Genomic DNA, 22069 nt, shown 5'->3' with positions numbered 1-22069 from the left:
ACCTTTTCCAGGTAATTTTAATATCCTTTTACCCGTATCTTGAACTGCTAATGAATTTAGTTTGGCTATAAATTTGTAAATGTCATACATTTTAAAAGGATGCAGTTTGTATTCTTTTATAGTATGGTGAATTGTGTATAAAATTATAAATGTGATGGTTATGTGTCGAGGATTTAGTGCTCTTTTCTGGCCTATTTCTGGGCCATTTCCTGTGCTGTTCCTCCTGGGAGCATGCACAGTGCTGCAGTTATTTTCTGGGAGCATAGTACACGTGTATAGGAAGGTACGTTGTTACTAGGGAATTCTGATGTGACGCAGTCCAAGGTCTAAAGCGAAAAGCGAATCGGCATCATCGGATCTTCTGCTTCTCGGTATTCTCTGAGTTCATGCTCCTCTTTTTCATGGAGAACCTGGACGATCTAGAATAAGGAGCAAGAGGCCAGAGTAAAACAGAAGGAGGCAGTTCCAAGTATCTTTGGAGCTTTTCAGTTCATGCACACGATGATGGATTTCCTTTCCTTGGGCTACCGTATCTCTGTTCCCATTCTTTTTTTTTAAGATTTTACTTATTTTATTCATGACAGACAGAGAGAGGCAGAGACACAAGCAGAGGGAGAAGCAGGCTCCATGCAGGGAGCCCAATGTGGGACTCGATCCCAGGTCTTCAGGATCATACCCCAGGCTGAAGGAGGCGCTGGGCCATCGGGGCTGCCGCGCATTCTTTTCTAAAAAAATAAAGATTTATTTATTTTAGAGGCTTGGGGAGGTGCAGAGGGAGATAGAGAATCCTACACAGGCTCCACGCCCAGCGTGAGCTCCATGCAGGGCTTAATCCTGAACCCTGAGCCTGTGACCCAAATCAAAATCAAGAGTCAGATGCCCAACCTCTTGAGCCACCCTGGCATCCCTCTATTTCCATTCTTTAGCTAAAGAACTTACTTTTCCCTCTGACGGCCTCTCTCCCCCAACTCCTATTCTGGCACGTCTTCTGCCTTGAAACTCCTCGACCTGCCCCCCCCCCCCCCCCCCCGATTTGTATGTTCCTGTCTTCATCAACCAGACTTGCTCTATGTTTGCTTCCATTTCTCTTCACTTGCTGTTGTACCATCTTTAAAAAACCCTCCTTTTATTTTTGTGCATTTATGTACACATTTGATTATGCACTCTGCAGTTTTTGTTTTGTTCACTTGATGTTTTGCATTTTCTATGCTTCTAAAAACCTTGATTTTTTTTAGTTGCATATTTCACTGTGATTTACCTGTTTTTTTTTTTTAAATGGCTACTTACATGCTTAAAGTGATTTTGTATAAGGAAAATGCTTCCATAAATTTTTTCTTCCTAATTGCAGACTAATTCCTTAAGATAGATTTCCAGAAATAGTATTAGATCTCCAAATAAATAGAAACAGTCTTAAAAGCTCTTGAATCATAGTGTCAAATGCTTTCCAAAGCCTCCTGCCAGTTTTCATGCCAGCCTGCAAATATATGGAGTGTCCATTTCACTGCAACCAGCAGCAACAGAGAATGTTTTGATGTTGACCTTTAAATCCAGAAGAATTGACTCATGGCTCTGCTGGGTCTTTATCTTGAATTATACCTAGATTTGAAAGGTGCTAGCATTGGGTTTGGGAGAAGGAGGGCCTGGCTACAAAGTGTCTCCTCCAGCTCTCTTTAAATTGTGCGGTGATGCTTTTGCTACCCAGGTAAGCTTTCATTTAATGTTGTGTCCTTTGGATGCTAGAAGTAACTGACTTTTTCTGCTTTAAATATTTTGATAAGTTGGATGGTATGGGACAAGTAGGGAGTGTTTAAAATGCCATTGCCTCTACCGCTGGGGGCAGAAACAGGTTTGGCTCTCTCCTTCACCCTGCCGGTCAGCAGAGGCATCCCACGTCATCAGATTCAGGAGCCGCCTGCCAGGGGCGGGGAGATGCTTCTCCTATGTAGCCTGAGTTACTGATACTTCTTTAGCTAGAAGATCATGAACAACTCTGCAGGTTAAGTGGCTTTTCTTGAAGAGGTTGTTCTAGGATTCCAAGCTATTATGTGCTGGTAGAACGTTTTCTCTGAAGAGAGGAGGCTGAGAGCAGGGACTCCTGGTTGCCCCGGCCTTGTCCCAGCAGCCAGCACTGCCGGCCATCCTGGCCTTGAACCACTTGACTTGAGAGACTTGCAGCTCTGGCTTCTCTCTGTATGACACTGGCTTTGTCCATGGCCTTCCCTCTGTTGTCTTTCTCTTCTCCCCCTAGAACTTGCATTCTTCCCTGGTCTAACCCTCCCACCCCCCCCAGTGCTGCTGACTCCCACATCTGACTCGCTCTCTTGGTGAGCTCTGGGTAATCATTTGAGAACTTAAGTCGTTTGTACATCTAATAGGCACCTTCAGTTCCACGAGTCCACATCCATATGTGTGGTATGTCCCTGCAAATTCATGCTGACTGAGGAAGAGGTATTGCAGGGACAGAGTTTTTAACTAAAACAATAACACAAAGGGTTAAATTCTAAACATTGTTGACATAAGACCTGTAACATTTATTTTTATTTATTTAGTTTTTTATATTTTATTTATATTCATGAGAGGCACGAGACACACACAGAGAGAGGCAGAGACACACACAGAGAGAGGCAGAGACACACACAGAGAGAGGCAGAGACACAGGCAGAGGGAGAAGCAGGCTCCCTGCAGGGAGCCCCATGTGGGACTCGATCCTGGGTCTTCAGGATCACGCCCTGGGCTGAAGGCGGCGCTAAACCGCTGAGCCACCAGGGCTGCCCAAGACCTGTAACATTTAAACGAATGTCTTTACCCTCATTTTGTAAGCATTAGATCCCATCGTTTTCTTCTAGTAGCAGGGAGGTTTGCCCGTATCCTCCTGAATGAGGACGGAAGTGCGTGCTCAGAGCGGCTCCTCGTGTGAGCATCACCTGCTGTGTGCCTGGGCCCGCACACACTGCTCCCTCTTCTCACATTAGTATTTTTCACGTCAGCTGATGAACAGTAACTGGAGCTGTTGGCACAGTGGACAGCCTGCTGCTGGGCAGCCCACTTTTGTCACCATCACTGCCTTTATAGAGCACGGTACGCATTTACTTGACTGTGACTGTGCTTTTGCCTTTCTAAGAATGAGGGGGAAATAGAAGAAATGAAGTGTTTGTAGCACAGTTAACACAAATCCAGAAGTCCCTAGGTATTCCAGAAATGGTGTTCTTCATTCTCATTGGGACTGGACCCTATCTGTACATCAGCCACCTGGCTGTGTCTCTGTAGTAGTAAGATGGAAATTCAGGTCAGCTTACAAAGTACCTGCTTCCAGAATCAGCTGCTCTAGGCCTTTAGGGATGAGAAGAAAGCAAGCAGTTTTGGTTGACCAGGAGTTACTCTGTCTCTTCTTAGGGCTTGGCTTCATTGTCTCCACCGTCTTTCTTCATAGTGTCTCCAGATTTCCATTTTTCCAGCTTTCATAAGCTGAACTCAAAGAATGTTTGCTGTAATCTTCAGATAGAAACATCCTGGATTAAGACTGGTGACAGCTCTTCTTGGGTCATCATCCCTCTTCTCCAGCAGGCAGGGCTTCTGTGATGAGCCCCAGGGGTGCTGGGGATGGAAGTGGCTGAAGGAATGCTGGAAGCAGGTATCCATTGTGATACTCAACTAAGGAGGACAATAGCAAAATTTAGTTATATGTAAAAAAGATAGGAGATGTGTCTGAAGGTGAAGTCTTACAATAGAAGAGGTCGATTAACATTTTAATGATCTATTAAGTTTGCAGGATTATAGAGCTTGTTGGGAAATGTAGCTGGCCTCACTCCCTTTACAGTAATAAAACAAGGCTGGTGCTTGACATCATCCCAAGAAAATTGAAAAGAAAATTGGTAAGACATCTCATTTCTTACAAACTCTGAGCAATGAAAAAGAAAATCACTTCTGTCTACCAAATGCTGCATTAGGTAGGTCATGAAAACTAGAATTCAAGCTGAGAATCATTTAGTAAATTTTATCTGTATTTTATATTTACTTGTTTCAAGTGGTTGCTTGTACCTTAGTTTTTTAAAACTAAATATCTATGCCTCAATTAAGGATTTTGTAGCTTTTGACTGTTGGAATGAAAAATCTTTTTTAAAAATGATTTATTCATTTGAGAGAGTGCACGTGCATGCATGAGCCCGCGCATGGGGTAGGGGGGTGCAGAGGGAGAGGGAGAGAAGATCCTCAAGCAGACCTTGCTGAATGAGGAATCCAGTGCGAGGTTCCATCCCAGGACCTGGAGATCATGACCTGAGCTGAAATCAAGACTCAGATGCTTAAGCGACTGAGCCACCCAGGTGCTCCTGAAAACTCATTTTTAAAGTAAGACTGTTGCTTGGCTCTTGACCACTCCACCTTGAGGAGTAGATCATGTAGGAGAGTAGGGAGCCTGGGACCTCATGTCTAAGTGTTCTGTGTCCACATTGTTGGCTACAGCACTCTACCAGCAGATACCAAACTGGGCCACTTCACATCCCACCAGATCAGGGACACTTACCCTGTAGCTTTCCCACTTATTTGGTGATGCAGTGATAAGAATGTGGCCTGGGGAGAATTGACCCTATGCCAGGCATCACAAGAACCAGGATCCCGAGTATGTCCCTTTCAGGGGACCTTACTCTTGGCTTCTTCAGCCCCTCTGGTTAGAGTCTGTAGGAAACAGCACTCTTTTGTTCTCTGGGACAGATTGCTTCACTGTCACTAAATTACGAAGCTTTTAACATATAAAGCCTCTATTTCTTCCAAGAGATTTGTTACCTAGAGAATCCTTGTGCTTTGGAATTTATAGGTGAAATTACAGGTTTCTGACTGCTGATAAAAAGGACTTGTTGGCTATTTCCTTTCCTCACTCACCAGGTTAATGCACGTGTTTTTTAGAATAGCTACCCAACATAGGAGGGTTACCCTCTAATCTGAGAGCCCTTGGGGAAGTATCTTACTAATATTCAGCAAAGCAAAAAAAAAAAAAAAAAAAGGAAAAACATTTTTTAAAACAAAAGGACTAATTTACTGATTGCAGATAAAATACAAAAAAATAGGGCAACAGAATATAAAAGCAAAGCACAAGAAGCATATATCCCTAAACAAACAAAAAAACAACGTACTACCTCTTTTTCTTGTTCCTTTCTGAAGACTATTTTTTGATTTTTTTCTGAGATTTCTTAAATCTGTGGGGAAGAACTCTAGTGTCTTGAAAATTCTTGGCTGCTTTTCTTCTGGGTTTTAGAACCCAAATCTCTGCATCCAAATCTCTGCAATACAAAAGTTCTACTTCTAATGCTTTAACTTACAAGTTTAGTTTTGTTTTTTGCTTCAAGTAGAGAAGGCTTCTGTGCACTGGGTATGTATTTGGGTGTGGGGGAGGGGGCTTCTTTAGAAGTATATCTTTTTTTCCCTTTTTTGTCCTTTCTTCTTTTTGAAATTTACTCTTTGATTTTATAAAGCAGATTCCTGTCTGGTCCCTCCCCTTCCAGACTTTCCCACAGTGACACACTTGAGGTTTGCATTTATATCATTCTGCCAGTTTCTCAGGCAGTGCATACCACTGAGACATTTTAACAGCTTCATTCATGTCCACTTTATATGGTCAGTGTCACACATTCACAGTGTACAGTTTGATAAGCTCTGACATGTATGTACCCATGAAACCATCAGGTCAGGTAAGTTAGGGAACATATGTATTATCCTCAATTTAAAATTAGAAGCATGGGACGCCTGGGTGGCTCAGTGGTTGAGCATCTGCCTTCTGCTCTGGGTGTGATCCTGGAGTCCCAGGATGGAGTTCCACATGGGGCTCCCTGCATAGAGCCTGCTTCTCTCTCTGCCTGTGTCTCTGCCTCTGTCTCTCATGAATAAATAAATAAAATCTTAAAAAAAATCAGAAGCACTGTCAACAAAAATTTGGAATATAGGAAAGAGAAGGGAGTTACCTATAAACCCAGACACTTGGGATGCATAACCTTTGGTGTGTCTTCATTTCACATGGTATCATGTTACTTTTCCATATTGTTACATGGTCTTCATAATAAGACTTTTTAAAGAGTTGACGGATAACATTAAAAACACCCTAACTGGGGATCCCTGGGTGGCACAGCGGTTTCGCGCCTGCCTTTGGCCCAGGGCGCCATCCTGGAGACCCCGGATCGAATCCCATGTCTGGTTCCCGGTGCATGGAGCCTGCTTCTCCCTCTGCCTATGTCTCTGCCTCTCTCTCTCTATCATAAATAAAACAAAACAAAACAAAACAAAACACCCTAACTGCGTATCTATCATGATAGTACACAGAATGTTTCACGTGTGGGGGGTGGAAACCGATTTTCAGCTGCTTTTGAAGTCGGTGATAGAAGGAGCGCTTTTTTAAAAGTTTTTTTTATTTTTATTTATTTATGATAGTCACACACACACACACACACACACACACACAGAGAGGCAGAGACACAGACACAGGCAGAGGGAGAAGCAGGCTCCATGCACCGGGAGCCCGACGTGGGATTCGATCCGAGGTCTCCAGGATCGCGCCCCGGGCCAAAGGCAGGCGCCAAACCGCTGCGCCACCCAGGGGTCCCAGAAGGAGCGCTTCTTGGAAGAGAGTGTGGGGCAGGGGGAGCAGGGGAGAGCATGGGGGAGGGGAGAGTATGGGGGAGCGTAAGTGGACCTGAATGGCCCCTGTGCCCTGGGCTGTGGGACGGAGCTCTGGAAGGAAGAGCAAGCGCGTGTCGGGGAGCTTGTACTTGTACCTGTTAGGGGAAGACGAGGGGTGGGGGGGGCTCGTGTGGCATATGGGAGAAAAGTTTGGATTCGAGGTATTTCATGTAGGAAGACCCACGGAGGGGTCTGGGGGATGGTGACAGGATTCTCTGGCTGTGTATGTAAAACCACCTCAGCGCTGATGAAGCGTGCACCTTGCTGCTTTCCCCAGCTTCCCTGGGATTTTGTTGACCGGTAACATGGGTACGTTTACGTGCAGCGTGACGGTGTGATCCATGTGTGCGGCACCTCCGTCCGCTCGCACGGTGGCCTGTGTGCACAGCCCCCGCTGTGGAACAAGAACGGCCGCAGTCGTGCTGCAGGGGCCCCAGAACTAGCTCGCAGCTGGACGGACGAGTGCTCCCTCCGCACCCCCGCTCTAGTCTGTTTCCGTGGTTTTGGCTCTTCTAGGTTGCGTGCGTGTGTCTGACCCGCCCAGCGGGCTGCCCGGAGTCCTCGGAGGTCAGGAGCGGGTCACTGGGGGGCGGGGAGGGGCGCGGGGCGGGCCCTCGAGCGTGAAGGGGCCGGGGTGCCACGGAGGGCGGCGTGTCGGCGCGTGCTGCGGCCTCTGGTAGGGGACGTGGGTCTTGGGGTCGCCGCCACTCCTCAGCGGAGGATGCCCGCCCGCGGGGAATGGGGCGGGTTCCGGCCGCATGGCCCCCGGCCTTGTCCAGGCTCTGCCGACAGGTGGGCCGTCGGGGACTGCAAAGGTCGTGTCCGCCTTCGGTGTGGCCTGAAGTCTGTGGGAGAGCTGGACAGGCGGATGCACGCGGTGGGCGGAGGCCCAGTGCAGTCGTGCGCTCCTCCTGGATGCCAGGGACTCGCCTGGGGGCGGGGGGGGCGCTGCGGCCTGCCCTCCGACCGCCGACCGCCGGGCGAGCTGAGGCGCGTGGTGCAGTGTGCACGGGCCGGGTGCACGTGCCGGGTGCACGTGCCGCCCGCGGAGGTCGGAGGCGGAGGCGGAGGTACGGGGCCGCCGGCGCGCTGCCTGCTGGGAAGGCAAGATGGCGGTCCGCGGGGCTGCCGAGGCGCGGCCGGGCGGGCGCGCGCTGACGGACCTCCGGGGGCGGAGTGGCACCTTCAGCCCCGGAAGACCACGTTCAGAGCAAGAGCTTGGGCCGGGACCTCCATGAAAAGGGGCAGGCGTGTCTGCCGGTAATTGGTGTTGGAAACTGGGAGGCACCGGGCAAGACGGATCTGGGGACGCAACCTCCTCGCCCCCGGCCCCCGGCGAAGAACCCGAGCCCCGCACCGCCTCAGGGCTGCGGTCTGACGAGGACTGGCGGCCGGAGAGCACCCCGGGGACGCGGCAGGGGCGCGCTCCCCTCCGCGGTGGCCTGTCCAGAGGGTCTGGTCCCCTGTAAGGGACAGTGGGAACCTTAACGGGTTCTCAGACACCGGCACATACTGGCCGCGCCGCGCCGTGCAGCTATCCCCAGCTGCTTTGAGCGGCGCACTCTGGAGCCGCAGCGCTGACCTCACAGACGCGTCTTAAGAATATTTTCCCAGAACCACCCGTTCAGTTTCCCACGGAGGCGACCAGGCTTGAAGATCCCTTCCCCTCCATGCTGCTCCTGTGTGCCTTGGGCACGGGGACCCCCCTCGTAGTCCCCAGGCTCCCTGGGTCTTCTCTCCAGTAGTCATCCTCCCTCCCTCGGTCTCTAGAATTCTGGGGCAGCGGGGAATGTTCTAGGTGGGTGGTCTGGGAACTGGCTTAACCGTGTATCAGCTGAAAGACTAGAGCGTGTCAGGGTACGTCGCCCCTGCTAAGGGCAGGTGCTGTCCGAGAGGCCGTGTGCGTCCCCCGTGTGCCCTCCGTGCGCCCCCCGTGTGCCCTCCGTGTGTCCGTGCTGCAGGTGCTGGCTTGGGGTCTGCACAGCGTGTGTGTCGCCGGCCGCAGCTTGACGAAAGGCTGAGGAGGGAGATGAGTCGATGTGAGTTGGGCGCCTCTGCAGTTCAGGGTATGCCCCTGTAGGGGTTCTGGGGCTCCCTCAGCCTCTGCCCTTCTCCTGGGGCCGAATCCTTTGGCGTTTGGTTTGGTTTTGGTTTAAGGGGCTTTCCAGTAGTTACTGGTATGAAGATAGTTAAAAACCTGGAAGTTTAAGGCATAGAGGTGGCTTTCTGCTTTTTCCATTTCAGTGTTATAAATCGAATATAAAACTTCTTGGTTCACTTTTTGGTCTAGAAATCTTGGAGGATTCATCAGTGATTCAGAGGAGAAAGCAAGGTACAACAGCGGTTGACGTTTAGCAGGCACTCAGTGAATCTTTGTGGACTGGATGGATGGATGGATGGATGGGGAGAGCTCTGAGCACCAGTCTAGGATCCCTGAACTACTTATTAGTGAGCCACGAAGCAGGAGTGACGGCAGGAGCGGAGGCAATTACTGTTCCCTTATTTCTGTGCTGTATTCTCTTGGAAGGAGAGAGATAAGACAGGAATCCCAAACTGGCAACTGGTTGATTAAAAGCCATTCCTGTGGCCAGTTGTGTATATGGATGGCCATTTTTTAAAAAGAGACATGGGTTAGCCTTTCGTACAAAGAGCTGCTGGTGGTTTTAGTTTTTGGGGACATTGGCCCATGGTTCACCCCCCCCCCCTAAGTTATCGAAAAGTTTAATGTTAGGAAGGCTGATTGCTTTCAGAGAGTTGTTATTCTCCTCCAGGGGGATTTTTGGATGAGGATGGAGGCCACTCTGCAGGGGCAGCAGCTGCCAAACAGTCTGTTTGGGGATTAGGTGCACATTGGTATATAGCTGAAATCTGCTTCCTGGTTGCTGAAACCGCGTTCCTTTGCCTTAAGGATGAGGCACACTCTCCTCCCTCTCATTACATTCACTTAGTTCTGGCTGGTAATACTTTTAAACTGATAACCTTTCTCTTCAGGAGATCTTCCTTGGAAGAGTAGTTGATAGCTAGTATTGAGCAAATTAAAAATGTTGCTTCTGTCTTTTCTTAGTTTTTGCTCAGAATTTAATTACAAGCTGGTAGATAGAGCATAGAAAATTAGTTGCATATTATTTAACCACTTTGGCAATGGCAGAGACATAAATGCCTTCCTATTATTCGAATGGCAATATGAGGCATGATATATCCGTATTTTGTGAAGGAATTTAAATTCTAATAGTTTTTGGAAGCATTGGTAGTGGAATTTACTTAGCTGGTTGTTTTTTTTTTTTTTTTAAGATTTTATTCATTTATTCATGAGAAACACAGAGAGGCAGAGACATAGAGGGAAAAGCAAGCTCCTTGCGGGGAACCCGATGTGGGACTCGGTCCTGGGACCCCAGGATCACGCCCTGAGCCAAAGGCAGATGCTCAACTGCTGAGCCACCCAGGCATCCCTTACTTCAACCAGCTAAGTAGGGCGTTTGGGCTTCATACCAGCTAAGTTTGTCTAGTGGATTCGGGTTGCATCCATGGTTCTGATGGTTCTAATTATGCCAAGACTTTATAGGAGAGGCTAAATTAATTGCCACTCTGTGACTTAGTACTGCTCTGTTGAGATTCTTTGGATCATCTGAATGAACATTTATTTAATACTACAGAAATAAAAACTTGCAGTGGGTACTTTTAATGTGGGTGTGTGCTGATTTTTTTTTTTAATTTTTTTTTTTTATTTATTTATGATAGTCACAGAGAGAGAGAGAGAGAGGCGCAGAGACACAGGCAGAGGGAGAAGCAGGCTCCATGCACTGGGAGCCTGATGTGGGATTCGATCCCGGGTCTCCAGGATCGCGCCCTGGGCCAAAGGCAGGCGCCAAACCGCTGCGCCACCCAGGGATCCCATGTGCTGATTTTTATATACCAGATAATGTGTCTAAATAGTGAGCCAGGATCTTAATAATCCCTGGGTCTATTTAGGCTTGGGCTACAAGCTGTCACTCAAAAGCTAGAAGGTCTTTCTGTGTTACTTGGGCAGGTTTTTTTTTTTTTTTTTTTTTTTTTAAATCTAGAAGATCTTTGGTGGTATCTCTGAACCTTGAAGGGTAAAGTACAAGAGTTTGGACATGTAATTTGGTTGTATTATTGTGAGTAGAACTTAAATCTACATTTAAAATAGCTGGCGCATTTGTCCGTAGACTGGCAAAGTTCTAACAATAGAATGACAGAAATATCCTTTTTTTTTTTTTTTTTTTTTCCTGGTGTTCAAGGTTCAATTTGCTGGTCTGAGCTCAGTAGATTTTCAGCACTCAAGCTGGGTATCTTCAAAACTGATTTAGTGGATGGGGTATAGTTTTCCAGTCACTAATGGAAACAATGACAGTAAATTTTAAAGGTTTGTATTTTATTGGAATCTGGCATTGTCTCCAATAAAAGTAAATCAAAAGTAGCACTTTTGATTCTTGAACATCTCAACTAGCTCTTCTTTTCAGAAAAGGATATTTTTCTTTTCAATTTTTATATATGGTTACAATATAAATATAAATACTAGATATAGTTATATTTTTGTAGACTGCATTTCAACTACAGATCAACAGAAGAGCAAATGTAGTTAGGCTACTTTCCTAGTGTATCTTATTTTGAAATTCACATATATGAGTAAAATTAAATGTATTTACTTTTCAACATATTTATTTTGCATGCTGTTTCCAGCGAGTTCTGAAATAATTCTCATGCCTCTTTTAAAATGGCACTGAAAGGATGTATGTGTGTGTGTGTGTATGCACACATGAGTGGTGGAATGCAGGGAGGATTGTTGTGGAGAAAGGTGATTAAACACCTATGGAACTAGAAATTTGAGACAGGTCTCTAAGCTTCTAAAAACAGGTAAGATAGGCTAGAAAATGTACTAGAGCATTACCTTTTATTAGGAAGGATTTATAACTAGTTATTTTTGTGGTTAGGATTGAAAACTAGACCCTTGGCTTGTCCTTAGGGAATATCCAACAAAGTTCTGTACGTGAAGTAGTTTAATCTTTAAAAATAGGATTAAAACCAAAAGTAGTATATACTTACTATAGAGAATTGACAAAGTATGGGAAAGTAAAGGAAACACGTTAATCAGTCAATGAATATTTATTGATTAGCTTCTCAAATACTCATTATTGCTGGCAGGTACGGTTGTCGGGGATGGGCATTTAGACAAGGTAAGAGTCCCTGTACCCAGGGGGTGTGTATTTTCTTAGGAGATGGAGAAGCAATATGTACTAGTACATCAACAAGTCAGTTATTCTCAGGTCAGTGCAAAGAAGATAAAATGTGGGGTGGGAAAAGGTGAGGCAGGGGGTGCACCAAGGCCTGTGGTGATGGGAGTAGGGAGGGGAGGACCTTCTCAGGGTTGAAATTTGAATTGACCTCAAAGATGAGGTGATAGTCACATGAGATGAGGAGGAAGAGCATTCCACGTAGACAGAGCAGGTCCCAGGACCCTGAGATGAGAAAGCTTTCTTTGTTTGAGGGACAGAAAGCAGAATGAAAATACAGTGTCCGTAGCAAACCCATAGTAAACATTCATTGAATCTTTTTTTTGCAATAGTTGGCTTGGTTTTATAGAGTTTTTTTTGAAGGATTTTGTTTGTTTAGTTGACAGCATGAGCAGGGAAGAGCAGAGACAGGGAGAAGGAGACCCCTCGCTGAGCAGAGAGCCGGGTATGGGGCTCCATCCCAGAACCCTCCGATCATGACCTGAGCTGAAGGCAGATGCCCAACCTACTGAGCCAGGCACCTCTCTTTATAGAATTTGTATTGTTGGTTTGCATTTATTTATTTATTTACTGGGACCCTCAGATCATGACCTGAGCCGAAGGCAGATGCCCAACCTACTGAGCCAGGCACCTCTCTTTATAGAATTTGTATTGCTGGCTTGCTTTATTATTTATTTATTTATTTATTTATTTATTTATTTATTTATTTATTTATCTATCTATCTATCTATCTATCTATCTATCTATTTGTCATCTGTTTATCTATTTATTTATTTATAAAGGTTTTATTTCTTTATGAGAGACACAGAGGCAGAGACTTAGGCAGAGGGAGAAGCAGGCTCCCTGTGGGGAGCCCCATGTGGGCCTCATGACCTGAGCACAGAAGGCAGACTCCCAGCCTATTGGGCCACCCAGGTGCCCCTGTTTATAGAATTTGTATTGTTTGCTTTTAATCACAGTTGCTTCATCATATAAACATTCCCCCATTTTATAATGGATGTCATCAGTAAATATTTTTAGTTTTGGCATAGTTAATTTTATAAATATATTGTTGATTTACTTACCCATTTTCTGATAGCTTGGCCTTTAGTTTTTTGTTTTTTGTGGATTTTTTGCTATTATAAATACTACGGTGAGCACTTTTGGATCTAAAGGTTTTTTGTTTCTTAGGGTTCTCAGAAGGAGAAATAGGAACTAGGACAAAGATAAATTGTTATTTATCGCCAAAATTCTTTGCAAAGGATTGTTTTTAGTTTAAGTGCTAAGGGTATCCTGGCTTGCATTTAAGTGTCACCTTTTTTCAAAAACATTATTACAATTTTTTTATTGTGGTAAAATATATATAACATAAAATTTACCATGGTAACCATTTTAAAGTGCACGAGTGAGTGACATTAAGTCCTTTCATCCGGCAGCCCCGGTGGCGCAGCGATTTAGCGCCGCCTGAAGCCCAGGTTGTGATCCTGGAGATCCGGGATTGAGTCCCACGTCAGGCTTCCTGCATGGAGCCTGCTTCTCCCTCTGCCTGTGTCTCTGCCTCTCTCTCGCTCTCTCTGAATAAATAAATAAATAAACCTTTAAAAAAGAAAGTCCTTTCATCATGTGGTGTGACTGTCAGCACTCTAGCTCCAGATTTCGTCATTGCAAGTGGAAGCCCTATTAAAGCAGTCATTTCTGTTCCTTCCTGCCCGTTAGCCTCTGGCTACCACTAATGTGCATTCTAACTCTACAGATTTGCCTATTCCGAGCATTTTATATAAATGGAATCGGAGAATATGTGGCTTTTTGTGTCTGTCGTCTCTCATCTAGCTAGGGTTTCAGGGGTCATCCATGTTGTAACAAGTGTCAGTACTTCATTCTTTTTCATACTTTGATTCTTTTTTTATTCCATTGCTTGGTATATGGGTATGCTGCATTTTGAGTCTCCATTATTTGTCTGTAGATGGGTATTTGGGTTGTTTCTACCTTTCAGCTATTATGAATAAAGCTATGGACATTTATGTACAGTGTTTGTGAGCCCGTATTCAATTTCTTTGGACATATACCTAGGAGTGGAATTGGTAGGTCATATGTAAATATGTTTAACTTATTGGCATGTGTCAAATGGGTTTCCCCAGTGGCTGGGCCATTTTACACTCTCAGCAGCAATGCATGTGAGTTCCAATTTCTCCACATCCTCTGCCAACACTAGTTCTTAGGTTTTTGGTTTTTTTGGTTTTTATTATGGCCATCTTTGTGAGTGTGAAGTGGTATCTTGTAGTTTGTCTTTTTTCCTAATTACTGATGTTGACTGTTTTCTCATGTGCTTCTTGGTCATTTGAGTATTACTCTTTGATTTGAAATTCTTTTTTTTTTTTTTTTAAGATTTTATTTATTTAAGAGAGAGAGCACAAGCCAGGGGGAGGGGCTGAAGGAGAGGGAGAGGGAGAAGCAGACTCCCACTGAGCAGCGAGCCCAGCTTGGGGCTGGATCCCAGGACCCTGGGATCATGACCTGAGCTGAAGGCAGATGCTTAACTGACTGAGCCACCCAGGTGCCCCTGAAATTCTTAATGAAGTGTAAAATGTGTACAGAAAAGTACACATAACTTTTCACTACTCAGTAGACCCATGTAACTACCACCTGGATTGGAAACAGAACCCTGCTGCCCTCCTGCCTTCTTAGAGTCGCAGTCTGTCCCCAGAGGGTAACCACTGTTTGACTTGTAACGGCGTAGATGAGTTTTGTCAGTTTTGGTACTTATATAAATAGAATCACAGAGTATATACTCATTATCTGGCTGCTTTGGCTTAACATCAGGTTTGTGTCATTCATGCATATCTATTCCACTGTGTGAAATGCTAGTTTGTTTATCCAATGTACTCTTGATGAGCATTTGAATTATTGTTGGGATATCATAATATCATGAACATTGAATTCTGCTTTTTCCCCTGAACACGCATGTGTGGGCCAAATTCAGCATTTGTAGTTGTTATACTAATTTCAGTTTTATAAATATTTCCTGTGCTTTGTTGGTTCCTTTATTTTCTCTTTTAATTTTAGTTCTGTTTTGGACATAAGAGAAGTTCTAAGTTGTTTCCTTATTCCACCTTTTTGTTTATGTTTTAAGTTTACAAAGTGACTTTGTAACTCTTACAGGTAGAGTTTTGAAAGTGGAAGTCAATTTATAATCTTGGTCTGAAGTTTAATAAGACTGATGAAATGTAAGCACACTTGAAGGAGATGAGAAGTTTCTGACATGGGGACCTGGTATTATTTAAGGGTTTATAAAACCTTCTGGGTTTTTATAATAATTAAAAAATCACGAATTTATTTTTAACCACACAGTGGGGCCTAAGTGACTTATTGGGGCAGGAATCAGAATTAATTTAATTATTTGGTCTTTGGGCTCTATTGACCTTTTACTTTTTCAGTTACTTGGATTACAAAGTAATTGTGTATATTACAGAAGATTTGAAGAATACAGAAAAGCTTACATAAGAAAATGAAAATAATTCTACTATTCCAGGAAAAAACTACTTGTGTATTTTCTATATTTTTTAAGCAGTATATATATATATTTTTTATCGAACATAATGTTCTGTGATTCCCCCGTGATAATGTACTATGAATACTTTCCTGTGTAATTAAATACTAACTCTGTAGCATGATTTTTAAAAACTAAAGCATGATTCTGTGATTTACTTTTTATCAAAGTAGTACATAGTTTAGGAAGTCAAGTAGTTCCACAGAGCCTAGAGTTAAAAAAAAAAAGAGAATCCTGAATCCTGTACCTTTTCCCCTCTAGAATCCAGCTCTCCAGAAGAACCGCTGCCACCTTTGTGTTCTTCTTCTGCAGTTTTTTTTTTTTTAAAGGTTTTATTTATTAATGAGAGACAGAGACAGAGAGAGAGAGAGAGAGAGAGAGAGAGAAGCAGAGACCCAGGCAGAGGGAGCAGGAGGCTCCATGCAGGGAGCCCGATGCCGGACTCAATCCCGGGACTCCAGGATCATGCCCCGAGTCGAAGGCAGGCACCAAACCACTGAGCCACCCAGGTATCCCCTGCAGTTTTCTTTTTGTATTTCCAATATTTCTTGACTTACTCCAGTTTCAGAATTTGTCTTGACTTCCGGTTATGGAAGATGGGGATTGTTTTTTAGCCCTGCCTCCTCCCCAGTGTGTGCTTTCCTTTTCATCTTCTAGATACACTTATGTAACAAATTTTGGTTAACCAAGATTCTAGTTGTTATGATTACAGAAATACCATTTACACTGAGCTTTGTTGTACACTCATCACATTTTCCTTGCAGATGACTTTGCCGTATCTAGATTTAGTGAGTCTTCGTATTCTGTGCTTAGCTGTCGATTCTCTCAACCACTTTCCCAGCCTCAGACTCTTCCATCAGTGGTGACCTCTCCTTTCAGTACAAGCATACCAGGTCATTCTTCAGCACCTTTTTATTTTTCTTGGATACCTTTAACCTTCTTCTTTTTTTTTTTTAATTAATTAATTAATTTATTTATTTATTATAGTCACAGAGAGAGAGAGAGAGAGAGGCAGAGACATAGGCAGAGGGAGAGAAGCAGGCTCCATGCACCGGGAACCTGACGTGGGATTCGATCCCGGGTCTCCAGGATCGCGCCCTGAGCCAAAGGCAGGCGCCAAACCGCTGCGCCACCCAGGGATCCCCTACCTTTAACTTTCTGGTTCAGTTCAGACCAGTTACCTTCTTGGCCAACTTACAGTGCGGTTTTTACCATCCTGGGAATTCTTGCTTTTTTCTTTTTTCTTTTTTTTCCTGTATTGCTTACCACTTCTAGCTTTCTGAGAAATGGGGCATGGGAAGCGAGTTCTGATAGACCTATAACATCTAAAAATATTTTTGGGACGCCTGAGTGGCTCAACGGTTGAGCATCTGCCTTTGGCTCAGGGCATGATCCCAGATCCTGGGATCAAGCCCCACATCAGGCTCCCTGCATGGAGCCTGCTTCTCCTTCTGCCTGTGTCTCTGCCTCTCTCTCTGTGTCTCTCATGAGTAAATAAATAAAATCTTAAAAAAAAAAAACACAAAACCTCAGAAAACATCTAAGAATATTTTTATTAGAGCCTCTTCTGGATTGGTAACTTGGCTGTGGTTAGAAGTCAAGGCTGGAAATTTAAAAAAAAAAAAAAAGCTGGAAATGATTTTTCCTCAGAATTTTGAAGGTGTTGCTTCAGCATCTTTGAGGTCCCAGTGTTGCTCTGAAAAATTGGATGTCATTCTGCTTTTCAGTCCTTTGGAAGAAACCTGTTTTTTCCTCCTGGAAGCCTTTAGGAACTTCCCTTTTTGTTCCTGGTGCTCTGAAACTTTATAGTGATGTGTCTTAATATGAGTCTGTAAAAACCAATTCATTGTGCTCGGCTTTTGATGGATGCTTTAAATCTAGAAGCGTATACCCTTCAATGCTAAGCAATTTATTATTTCTTTGGTAATGGGCTGTCCAAAAGGGAAGAGCTCTTGTTATGGGGTTTCTGGGCCTTCTGGACCAGCTTTTCTCCTTTTTTCCCCATTTACCGTATTTTTCAACTCTTACTGGTTTTATGGATTTTTTAATTTCAAAGGTTTTTTTTTTTTTTGTTTTATGTATATTCCTTCTAATAACATGCTTATTTCACCAGTGAATATTTTTTTTATGGATTTTTTAATCTCAAAGGTTTTTTTTTTTGTTTTATGAATATTCCTTCTAATAACATGCTTATTTCACCAATGAATATTTCCCTTTGAGGGTATTAGTTATATATAATTTGAAATTTTTCCTCTTCCCAGCATTGTCTTGTTTTTGTTTTTGTTCGTTCGTTCATTCATTCATTCATTCATTCATTCATTCATTCATGATAGACATAGGGAGAAAGAGAGAGGCAGAGACACAGGCAGAGGGAGAAGCAGGCTCCATGCTGAGAGCCGGACGCGGTACTCTATCCCGGGACTCCAGGATCGCGCCCTGGGCCAAAGGCAGGCGCTAAACCACTGAGCCACCCAGGGATCCCCTGTCTTGTTTTTGTTTTATAAAATTGTCTCCCTTCCTTGTTTTGTTTCTATCTTTCAAATTGGAGGATTTCTCAAATATTCGACAGTCCTTGGCCATCAGATTAAAGTGTGAGGATTTGTTTGGTTTTGCTCTGACAGTGAGTTGGGAGGTGCATTCCCGTGGACATAGCTTACAGAGAGGGACAGAGCTTACAGCAAAGTGTGGCTCTGTAGGCCAGACCAGTGGGTCCGACTTTCTCAGGGGACCTTCAGCTGCTAATGTCTGTGGGTCTTTTTCTTGTAAGGAAAAGAGGGTCTTGCTGCCTGAGAGGTTATACTGGATTGCAGAGACTCTGTGACTGAGCTGGGGGAAAAGAGCAGTGAGTGGTTGGTGGTGGCCATTCCGGATAGGCCTTCCTCAGAAACGCCTTTGTGTCCTTCTTGCGGTAAACTTGCTAGGGAGGAGGGCTCTGTGTCTGGCTGTTTGCTTGGGTTACAGGATCTGGGAGCTTGATGGAGAACTTCTGAGGTGTTTTTGACCATTTTTTTTTTTAGCCTTTCCCACTCCTGGTTCCTGAACCTTTCTAGGCTTATGTATGTATGTATGTATGTGTGTATGTATTTCCCACCCTCAATGACTCATGAGACCATTTTCCTTTTCCTCAGCCTGCTAATAAGTCAGATTGATCACCTGCTCTCCTGCTCCCAAGTTGTGCTCATACCTGGAGTCTGCCCTAGTTCTCTGCTGCTGTTTGTTTGCTTGTTTGTGGTCTCTGCCTTTAAAAAAATTATTTATTGTTGGACTTGTAAGACACGCCACTACCACCACTCTGCTCTGCCGAGGGAGAAGGAGCTGCAAGGCCTTCTCAGGTCTGCATTGGTACTGCCCGCTGCATCATTCAGGACCTTGTTAGGTGCTTAGTGATTTTATTGGGTATATGTAAGAATGAGTAGTTTTGGGGTTGTAAGGTTATTAATGTTTAATTTGAATGTGCTACCAGTGCTCTTTAACTAACATGGTAATTTCCAGTAAGTTAAATTTAGGTATATTTTTTAAAAGATTTCATACTTCATTAAAAGTATTTGTAAAATATTTTCTTTTGGTGCTTTATGGGTAATCTATCTGAAGGCATATTTTCTTTAATACAAGGGGTTGTCAGGTTTAAGATTTTACAGTGTTTAGTACTTTCAGAGTAAGAGCACTGTGTTCATCAGCTAGGGCTGCCATAACAAAATACCACAGACTGGCGGCGTAAATACAGCAATGCATTTTGTCTCCATTCTGGGGGCTCGAAGTTCAAGATGAAGATATTGGCAGGTCCAGTTTCTTCTGAGGTTTGTCTCCTTGCTTTGTAGTTGGCCACCTTCTCGCTGTCTTCACATGCTCTTCCCTTTATCTGTGTCCTAATCTTTTCTTATAAGGGCAACAACCCTGTTGGATTGGGGCCATCTGTATGATCTCTCCTTAATCACCTCCTAAAAGGTCTGATCTCCAAATACAGTCCCATTCTGAGATGCTGGGGGTGTGGACTACAGCATAGGAATTTGGGGGAGGTGGGGCATACAGCAAGTATTTTCATGATCTCTTATGCTTTGAAAGCAGTATTTCATTAAGATATTTTAAAAAATGGGATGCCTGGGTGGCTCAGCAGTTAGGCATCTGCCTTTGACTCAGGGTATGATCCCAGGGTATGAGATGGGGTCCTGCATTGGGCTCCCTGTGGGGGGCCTGCTTCTCCCTCTGCCTGTGTCTCTGCCTCTCTCTCTGTCTCTCATGCATAAATAAATCTTTAAAAAAATTTAAAAAATATGTTCTGGAAGTCCTCCTGTTGTTATTATAATAATATTAGTTCTAATACACTTAAGGAAAGAATGTATTGGTGTGACCTCTTGGAGATGGTGTGGGCTTTGAGGTCAGACATACAAGGTCTACTGTGAATTCTAACCTTGTCTTCAAATAGTTCCCTAAAGTATTTAAACTGTCTTAGATTTGCTCCCAAACCTGTGACCTGAGAGTAACAGTATATTATAGGGCGACTCTAGGAAATTAGAGACAGTGTGTAAAGGCACCAAGCATAGAATTGACTCTAACGTATTTTCTTCCTGTTGGTCTTTTTTATTTTTTTTTATTTTTTATTTTACCTAAAATAGTGTGTTTTGTATTGTTTTTCCCTATTTAATATTTAAAAGTCAACTTTAAATATAGATACGTATGGGATGCCTGAGTGGCCTTTGGCTCAGGGCATGATCCCAGAGGTTCAGGATTGAGTCCCACATTGGGCTTCCTGCATGGATCCTGCTTCTCCCTCTGCCTTTGTCTCTGCCGTTCTCTCACTCTCTCATTAATAAATAAATAAAATCTTAAAAAAATACATATTATTTTAAAAATTACTGTGTGCATTTCTGTTCACAAGTGGCTGAATATTGGCAGTTTCAAAAGGTTCAACCTGAAAAACGTATTTACTTAGTTGGTCCTGTATTGGAATTTCTCCTCATCACGAGTGGTTTAATATTCTTACACGTACATTATACGTTTATATTACATAATACACTTATAAACAATGTATTCTGTGGAATCAGTGGATATCTACATTTCAAAGACTCTTGATGCATAAGGACAAACAGCTCTTCATAATGCTTATACCATTTCACTTTTGTCAACAGGGTAGGCCCTTTTTCCTCACACCGGAATTATCAGGGTTTGAAAGGATATCTTGTTTTAACTTGCATTTCTTTGCCATAGCTAACAAGTATTTTTCATCTCTGTCCATTTTCTCTAAATGCTTTGAGAATTGTCCATTTTTATATTGGGGCATTTGTTTTTCTTATTGATCTCTCCCACTGCTTCTAGGTTTGTCTTGTTTAATAGTTTAAAACTCTGTTTCTGTTTTTGCATTTTGTTAGAACCTTTGCGTGGATGAAGTTGAAACCAAGAAGACCAAACACATACACACTTGGTAGTGGTAGTTCAGGGAAGCATCCTTTGCCTCGGATGGCTCAGGTTTGAATCCTGGGATTATGGCTGAGTGCCTGTATATAGCCTTAGGCAGGCCCTTTTAACACCTGAGCCTGTGTCCTCGTCTGCAGAATAGGGGTAGCAGCAGTGCCTATTTGCTATGATTATTGCAGGGATTGAGAAGGACTTGGTTGTGAAGCCCCTGTCCCAGGTAGTCAGTGAAGCTAACTATTGAAGGGGAGCTGTCCACGGTCAGGTTAGTTCATGCTGGGGGAGTACAATCTTTGATTCAGCCCGTGCTCTTTGTTTTTGGCTTTTCTAGCCATTTCACTAGAAACTTCATCAGCATTTGGTAGAATCTAAAAATTTTAAATAGCATTTATCATTCTTCATTTCAAAACATTATGTACAGGTAGGGTACAGGTAGGGTGTTGGGAATTAAGGAGGGCATACGATGAGATGAGCACTGGGTGTTATATACTATATGTTGTCAAATTGAATTTAAATTAAAAAGACAGTATGTGTTTCCGTCTAATTGTAGTGTTAAAGTCATTTTTTGAATACATCTATTTAGTTGCTTTTGCTTTTCTAATCATGTGATGATGCTGGTTTAAAAACAGTATGAAATGGAGAACGGCATGTTTCAGAGAGACTCCTGTTATAAGTCACCATTGGTTTTCAGTGCAGATCAGTAACCTGTGTTTGTGATGGTGCTTTTGAGTTTTGCTTTCTGCCTGGTTAGGTTACAACACAAGCAAACACTTGCCCCCTCCCTGTATCTTGATTGTAGCTTGTGCATTACAAGAACCATTTGAACTGTTTGTTCAAAGGGCTAGTTTTTGGGCAGCCCCGGTGGCTTAGTGGTTTAGCCCTGCCTTTGTCCCAGGGCGTGATTCTGGAGACGGGATGGAGTCCCATGTCGGGCTCCCTGCATGGAGCCTGCTTTTGCCTCTGCCTGTTTCTCTCTCTCTCTCTCTCTCTTTGTCTCTAATAAATAAATAAAATCTTTAAAAAGGGGGGGGGGTAGTTTTAACTGTGGCATCTTGCTTGGCTAAATACTAAGGAAAAAATGACGGTTTCCTCCCTAATAAAACTGAAGAACTAGATCTTTGTCTCCAGTCTTTTAAAATTGGATTATAACTCATGACTTGTTCAGCCATCATTAGTAGTACTTTTGTGATAGGACTATCCAAAGGGAAGAGATAGC

The 22069-nt window shown here is 43.6% G+C and overlaps 1 protein-coding gene across 11 annotated transcripts in view; it reads left to right on the top strand.

Moving 5' to 3' along the window:
* Positions 1-22069, top strand: part of ENAH (ENAH actin regulator) — a 144107-nt gene that overhangs the window by 25809 nt on the left and 96229 nt on the right. For 6 of the 11 annotated variants that reach the window (XM_041751660.1, XM_041751650.1, XM_041751640.1 and 3 more), the window contains exon 1: positions 7373-7926. The exons of the other annotated variants lie outside the window; for them this stretch is intronic. In XM_041751660.1, coding sequence (XP_041607594.1) covers positions 7388-7926 — 539 coding nt within the window. In that variant the 5' untranslated portion in view covers positions 7373-7387. Of the gene's footprint in view, positions 1-7372; positions 7927-22069 lie in introns of those variants that run through there. 11 annotated transcript variants of the gene reach the window in all.

The sequence above is a fragment of the Vulpes lagopus genome, chromosome 1 (genome assembly GCF_018345385.1).
Source record: "Vulpes lagopus strain Blue_001 chromosome 1, ASM1834538v1, whole genome shotgun sequence".
Classification (NCBI taxonomy): Eukaryota; Metazoa; Chordata; class Mammalia; order Carnivora; family Canidae; genus Vulpes; species Vulpes lagopus.
Note: the sequence above shows the minus strand (reverse complement) of the source record. Positions and strands in the feature narration are given on the sequence as shown.